This window comes from Triticum aestivum, chromosome 3B (assembly GCF_018294505.1).
Source record: "Triticum aestivum cultivar Chinese Spring chromosome 3B, IWGSC CS RefSeq v2.1, whole genome shotgun sequence".
Lineage (NCBI taxonomy): Eukaryota > Viridiplantae > Streptophyta > Magnoliopsida > Poales > Poaceae > Triticum > Triticum aestivum.
Window position 1 is genome coordinate 106,111,314 of NC_057801.1, and position 6,643 is coordinate 106,117,956.

The 6,643-nt window shown below is 47.0% G+C and overlaps 1 protein-coding gene across 2 annotated transcripts; it reads left to right on the forward strand.

The window, feature by feature from the left end:
* The first annotated feature begins 201 nt into the window (after positions 1-201).
* On the forward strand, positions 202-1,915 carry LOC123068880 (uncharacterized). Of its 2 annotated transcripts, none has more exons than XM_044491557.1 (2): positions 202-1,341; positions 1,406-1,915. In XM_044491557.1, exons 1-2 carry the CDS (start codon positions 1,057-1,059, stop codon positions 1,466-1,468), a joined length of 348 nt encoding a protein of 115 aa, XP_044347492.1. In that variant the 5' UTR covers positions 202-1,056; the 3' UTR covers positions 1,469-1,915. The 2 variants fall into 2 exon arrangements, with proteins under 2 accessions (XP_044347492.1, XP_044347491.1); XM_044491556.1 differs by having other exon boundaries at positions 212-1,341; positions 1,447-1,915.
* The last annotated feature ends 4,728 nt before the right edge of the window (positions 1,916-6,643 follow it).

The window sequence follows — 6,643 nt, forward strand, 5'->3', positions numbered from 1 at the left end:
TGTCCTACAGATTGAGCGTGGGCACACAACCTGACTGGGGTGAGGAATAAGAACTCCTCACCCAGGGATAAATAACGCGACCCGTGAACGCTTATTCTGCACACCAAAACGCTTATTCTGCTAACACCAAACAAACTGCGCCGCGGATAAAATGAACCGCAGACAGAACCTGGAGCAACCCACCCCACCTCCTTCCTCGCACCCCTACCCGTCGGCGCATCCCACGGCACGACCTCGCTCCTCTTCCACGCACGCAAACCACCTCCCGGCCCTGCTTCACCGCCCCCCCCCCCCCCCCCCCCCCTCCCCCGCCCCGCCCCACCACCCATGCCGCGCGCCCATTCACCTCGGTGCCCTGGATCCACCCACACGGCGAGATCCACCCACCCACACCGCCGCGCCGGCCTTGAGAACTCCCCTGGCTCCTTTCCTCCCCGGTCGGTCGAGCACAACCGATTTCCCCAACTGGATCTGGCGGAATCCTTCTCCACCTCCCTCCTCCCGCGCCTACCCCGGCCTCCCACCGGCCGCCGCCGTGCCCCCACCCCTCTACCTTTCTCCGACCACCCCCTGGTGCTGCACCTTCCCCCAACCCCACACCCCACCTTCTACGTCAGCCGCCACCCTCCCCCTCTTTCTCCAGTGCCACCCACGGCAATGGCAAGATCCGCCGCCGGCCCCGGCACGGCCTCAACCACCGGATCCGGCCACCTCAGCCCCTCGGCGCGGCCTCAACTGTCGGATCCGGCCACTACCGGCCCACGACGCGGCATTCAACCATCGGCCCTGGGTGCGGCAACCAGCCCCCCATCTTCCCTTGGGCAGCTGTGAACTTCATCTCCATCACCGAGGAGCCTCCCCTCTCATCTGGCCAGATTCCAGCGATCTCCGTCGTGCCATAGCCTGTCTTGTGCCGGATTCGGCCACCGGGGCCACTAGATCCATGGCAAGTGGATCCCGTGCGTGCTAGATTCGGCTGTGTTGCGCCCCTCCACGCCATGCAGTTCTCTTCCCGTGAGGCTCGCCGTTCTTGATCCCGAGCTCCAGGGCTCCTCAATGACGAATCTGAAGCACAACCGTGGCCGCTTGGAGGCACAGAAAAGGAGGGCAACGGCAGCACCGCCGCCGGACGGCCAGAGTCCTGCTCCTCCCCTTGTTCTCGTCCTTGTCTGCGTTCAGGCGCGGCTATCAGCGTCAGCCGCTGCGGGCGTCACGTGCAACTCAGCCCAAGGGGTCGAGAAGTACATCCCACGGGACATCGCAGTACTGTGTGGAATCCTAGTACTGGACTGGCTTGGTCTTTCAACGAGCTTCACCGTCGTCCGCCGGCGCGATCCTCTGGTGAGCACTGCCCCTATTCCCCCTTTTCCTTTCTCCCACCTCTCCTAATATTTTTTTGTTGCAGGAGCTGCGCTGGCAAGGGCTCACTGTTGCTTCTCATTGCAGCTCATTGTTGTTCTCCACCTGATGTCTAGCAGTGCAGGTTGCTTCTCATTGCAGCTCGGTTGGGTCGCCGGTGCAGTACACAGGCACGTGAGAGGACGACAGGCGTGTAGTTTGGTTTCGGCCGTGCATCGCTCTGGTATGGATACGGGCGTCATGCGTTTTACTCGATTGTGCGCAGAAGGTTCTTGGACTCTGTTGGCGTGTAGTTTGGACAGCGGCTCGTCAGCTTGTCCCGTGTTTTGCAGCTGGTGCCACTGCGTGTGCATTTTAGTAGTTGGCCGCCCCGTGTAGTTTAGTTAATGTGTTTGTATCTACAAAGAAGGTTTTTGTTTTTGAGCACGTACAATGTAGTTTGGAGCATGTGAACATCCAGTGCAAAATGGTGCATTTTATTTTTGAGGAGTTTATGTATAAAATTACAGGGACTTTATTTGAAAGTGTTCAGAAATTGCAGTTTGGAGTATCTGCACATGCAGTGCGATGCTACTTTTGTGTTTGTGCACTTTTTTTGTATAAAGATTATAGGAGCCCATTTGATTGCAACGAAACATGGTGATGTTCAGACATGAGCATGCAGTTTCAACCATGTGGATATGCAGTGCAAAAATGGTGTTTTTCGTGTTTGATGATTTTATGTATAAAAGTTATATGGACTTGTTTAAGAATTGTTTACCAAAGAAGTTCATTTCGAATTGTGTTGCGGCTCATTTTCCTCGGTCAAGTGGTTTGCTTCTTCGCACGTGTACAGCTCGCCAATGTGGAGACCCAAAAATCCAAACAGAAAAAAAAAGAAAAGAAATGAAGTGCAAACATGTGTTAAATGAAAAATGGTAGAGAAACGACAAAAAAAGTAATGTCGTTCACTTGACCATTTGATGGAGTGCAAAGATGTGTTAAATGAAAAAATGGTAGAGAAACGACAAAAAAAAAAGCAATGCCGTTCACTTGACCATTTGATGTAGTGCGATTTTCTAACTGAAGCAGTGTGGTTTTCTAAATTGAAGTAGTGTGGTCGGCTGTCTGATGTTGTTCGTCTTGTAAGTGACCATTTGATGCAGTGCGGTTTTCTAACTGAAGCAGTGTGGTTCGATGTCTGATGTTGTTCATCTTGTAAATGCAAAGAAAAAATGTTACTAAAACGACAAATGAAGTAATGCGGTTTACTTCTCCATGCATTTGGGGTTCACGTATGCCCGATGTGAAGTCCCGTCCACTTCCTCGGATGAGAAAATTTATGTGTAAATAAAAAAAATCAAGCAGTTTGCTTGCTCATCTGATGGGGTGCGGCTTCCTGTCTAAAGCAGTGCGTTCTTCTGTCTGATGCACTACACAAGTCGATTTGGGTGTCGCGAAAAACAAAGTTTCCGCATTTTTGTAAAATTGAAACTACTCTTAAATCCTAAGGAATTGCAGAGTGTATTCTACATGAAAAAGTTGCGTCTCGTTGATATCTTTCCAACGACGTATAATTTGAATCATTTCGACCAGTCGTTCGTAAAAATTTCGCGAAAAAACAGCCGCTGCCTCTCGACGTCAGCCGCACGATTTTCAAAATTAACTAAAAACTGTAAGGAATCTCAAAAACATTTCAACATACGACAGTTGCGCCTTGTCCATAGCTTTCCAACGGCGTATCATACGTCTCGTTTCGACAAACGGTTAGAAAACTGGAGCGAAAACAGTACTGAAAATTTCAAACTTTTTGAAAAACAGAGTTCCGCGATTTAGTAAATTTAAAACTGCTCTTCAACCGTAACGAATTAGAGAAAGATTTATATATGAAAAAGATGCGCCTCGACGATATCTATCCAACGGCGTATCATTTGCTTCATTCCGACAAGCGGTTTAGAAAAAAACGCAAAAAAACGCTCGCTGCCACTCGTCATCCGCCGCACCATTTTCAAAACGGCTCTTAAACCGTGTGGAATCTCGAAAACTGTTCCACATGTCGAAGTTGCGCCTAATCCATAGCTTTTCAACGGTATATTATATGCCTCGTTCCGATAAACAATCAAAAAATTAGAGCGAAAACAGTACTAGAAAAACACTGCGTGTAGTTTTTTCCGACGCGAAGTTCACTAGTCTATATTGCAGTGCTCGTCGTCCAGAAGATGCAGTGTACTTGCGTTCAGCGTGCATATATATATATATATATGATACTATTCAGTTAGGCTTCAAGTGCGTACTTGTTAGTTAAACCTATGTATAAATTGTGACACTAAATATGACTAGTAAGTAGTACAGTAGCAGTACTAGTATACGTCGGTCAAATTATTCATCATGTCCACACATTGAATTGACGTGACAACACGCTACGCGTGAGGTGACACAAAAATCCCGGCGGCGTGTTCGGGTATTCTGGACTTCAAATTTGGAGTACCACTTATCTGTCAAAATCTTTCATCATTCACTTAAAACTGTCGATTGATCATTCATTGAGTACCATATAACTGCAATTACCGATGCAAGTCGAAGAATGATTGGCCGGTGCTGCCGGTTGGCGTCAAGTTCGATCCTACGGATTAGGATCTGATCGAGCACCTTGAGGCCAAAGTGAGTGCTGACAGCGCGAGATTTCAGTCTCTCATCGATTTGTTCATACCAACCATCGACAGCGAGCACAACATATGCTACACCGAACCTGAGAAACTTCCAGGTAAGACACCGATCGGCCGTCTACTTGCACAAATATATTCCTTTGTTTATAGCTCTATTTTTCTTTTTAGATGCAGACCTGGTGAAGCAATTACAATTTGACAGTTAATAAAAAGTGAAACAAGTGACTGCAACATGCCAAAGATGTTATGAAAATGCCAACTACGTACACTAAAACCTGTATTCCACAATACTGCAGGTATCCCACTGAGTGGCCTAAGGAAGCATTTCTTCCAGCGCAATTCCTGGGCATTCAAAAGGGGCACGTGGACGCGTCGCAAGATAGAGTCGGAGTGCGGCATGCACGTGATGTGGCACAAGACCGGCAATACCTTGCCGGTGATGGTCAATGGCCGGCAGATGGGCAGCAAAAAAGGTTCTGGTGCTGCACACCAACAAGAACTTCGACCAGCAGAGGACCAACTGGGTGATGCACCAATACCACCTCGGGGACCTGGAGCAATAGCAGAAGCAGGATCTATTCCTCTGCAAGATTTTCTACCAGACAAACACTAGGGCCAGAAGTAAAAAGATTATAAGTTAGTTTGGTATTGGTAGTTGTACTACCTTATCGTCCGCAAGTTGGTATTGTTGTTAATGATCTTTTGGTATGAACTTGCATTTGCTTCCAACCATCATGTCGAGGGTCGACGTGGATATAAAGCTGAATCATTTGTTTCGAAACAAATTTTCAGGCACCTGATTTTTATTTGATGGGTAGCATAAGCACTTGCCGTTCGAATTACCAGTTCTCCATTTTTTTGAAACAAGTGCATGCACTTATTATCACGATAAAAAAATAATATCCATGCTGTATCCCAGTTATCAGTCTGTACTTGGAGAATTCTCTCGTTTATTGAGCACGTATATTGTTTTCTCAGGTCGAGCAAGTTTCAACTGGGTTGTAGACTGCCTAGGGTTGGTTTTTTTTACCAGGCCCAGCCCATGATGACAACAGGGCACAAAGATCCAGCAGGTATCTACTAACCTTTGGCCTGCCAGTAGTTATATTTTGTCTTACAACATCCGCAGGCAGTTTTTTTTACTGAATCAAACACACAACCCAGTTCTATTTTCCTCTTGAAATGCATGTCCTACATCTGTTTTCTAATCTCTACCTATAGTTTTACTAGTTCATATACATGTATCATTATATTGAAAACACATAAAATTCCCTTTTCATATTTACATCCTTATTTTTGTTGTTTTTTCCCACCCAACGCAGATTTTTTTACCACTGGTTTTCCCTTAAACCAACTCAATTGTCCCACATCTTATTTGCTTACAAAAACAAAACAATTTTTTTGGCAAATCAATAAGTTCTTAAAAAAATGTTTATCATTTCGGGATTACAACAGTTCGGACTCCACCGAAATATGCAAAATAAGGTTGACAGCTGGGTCCACGGCCACAGCCCAGTTTTTTGTGACCTGCCAAGTATGTCACTTTGTCAGGCCTGTTGGGCTGCAAATCTTTCAAGACGAGGAGACCTTTCATTCGGCTGGCCGAGAAAATGGCCCATCAGTAATGAGAAATGGGTTGTACATTTTTAAAACACATCAAACCGGCAATTAGTTTCAAATATCTTTTTTTTTCATTTCGAGATTTTAAATTACATTAATTTTTATGTGTGGAGAATTTGTTGGATTTTATATTGATATACATTTATTTTTAAAATCAGTTTGAATGTGAGTCGAAATTTCGGGATTAAAAACAGTTCGGACCGCACCGAAATATGCAAAATTTCATGTAATTTTTTAACCGTGGCCACAATATGGGCTGTAATGCTAACAAAAAGAATATGGGCTCTAAAAAACCTTAAGAATTAGCAAATGGGCTGTAAATTATTAGAAATAATGGCAGATGGGCTATATGCTATTTTCCACAGATTTGAGACTTTCCTAAAAAAAGGTTGACGCACAAGCAGTGACTGTTGGATGTCCATCCAACGGCCGTCGTGCTTCTTCAATCTCTGCTCTTCATGCTCCAGCCGCTCAAACAAGCGCCGGTGGGACTGCCTGCTCCCTCCTCCCCGCGGCCGACTGTGCTGTCGCGCAGGCCTCACCGTCCCACCGTACTCCCATCGCTGGCCTAGCCATCCCTCTACTCACCCACACCTGCTGTTATTCTCCGGCGACGGCAGACGAACCAGTAAACCCTCGTACAGTCGTACTCCCCTCCGCGTGGGAAACAACTGCCGACTCTTCCCTACATCTGTGTCGTTCCCTTCCTAGGCCTCGCCGTCGTCCACCGCCCTGGTGCTCTCGGCGCGGCCTGGTCAACATGGTCAATGACCGACATGCATCTGAAGTGGACTGTACGTGGAGAGGCCGACAGCTGGGTCCACGGCCGCACGCAAGGAAATGCCTCCTTATTCCGCGCAAAATATTGATTCCTCCACCTGACATCAGGGACCCACCGAAAGGACCTCCGTATTTTGTGAAAAAAACGTTACCACCGCTGACAGCTCGGACCCACCAGCTATACCTTCGCACACAAGGAAGTGCCTCCTTATTACGCACAAAAAAAATGAATACTCCCC

Coding starts and splice junctions, on each gene's coding strand:
- LOC123068880 (XM_044491556.1), top strand. CDS start 1,057: ATGACGAATCTGAAGCACAACCGTGGCCGCTTGGAGGCACAGAAAAGG. Junction 1,342..1,446: donor TCCGCCGGCGCGATCCTCTG/GTGAGCACTGCC, acceptor TTCTCATTGCAG/CTCATTGTTGTTCTCCACCT.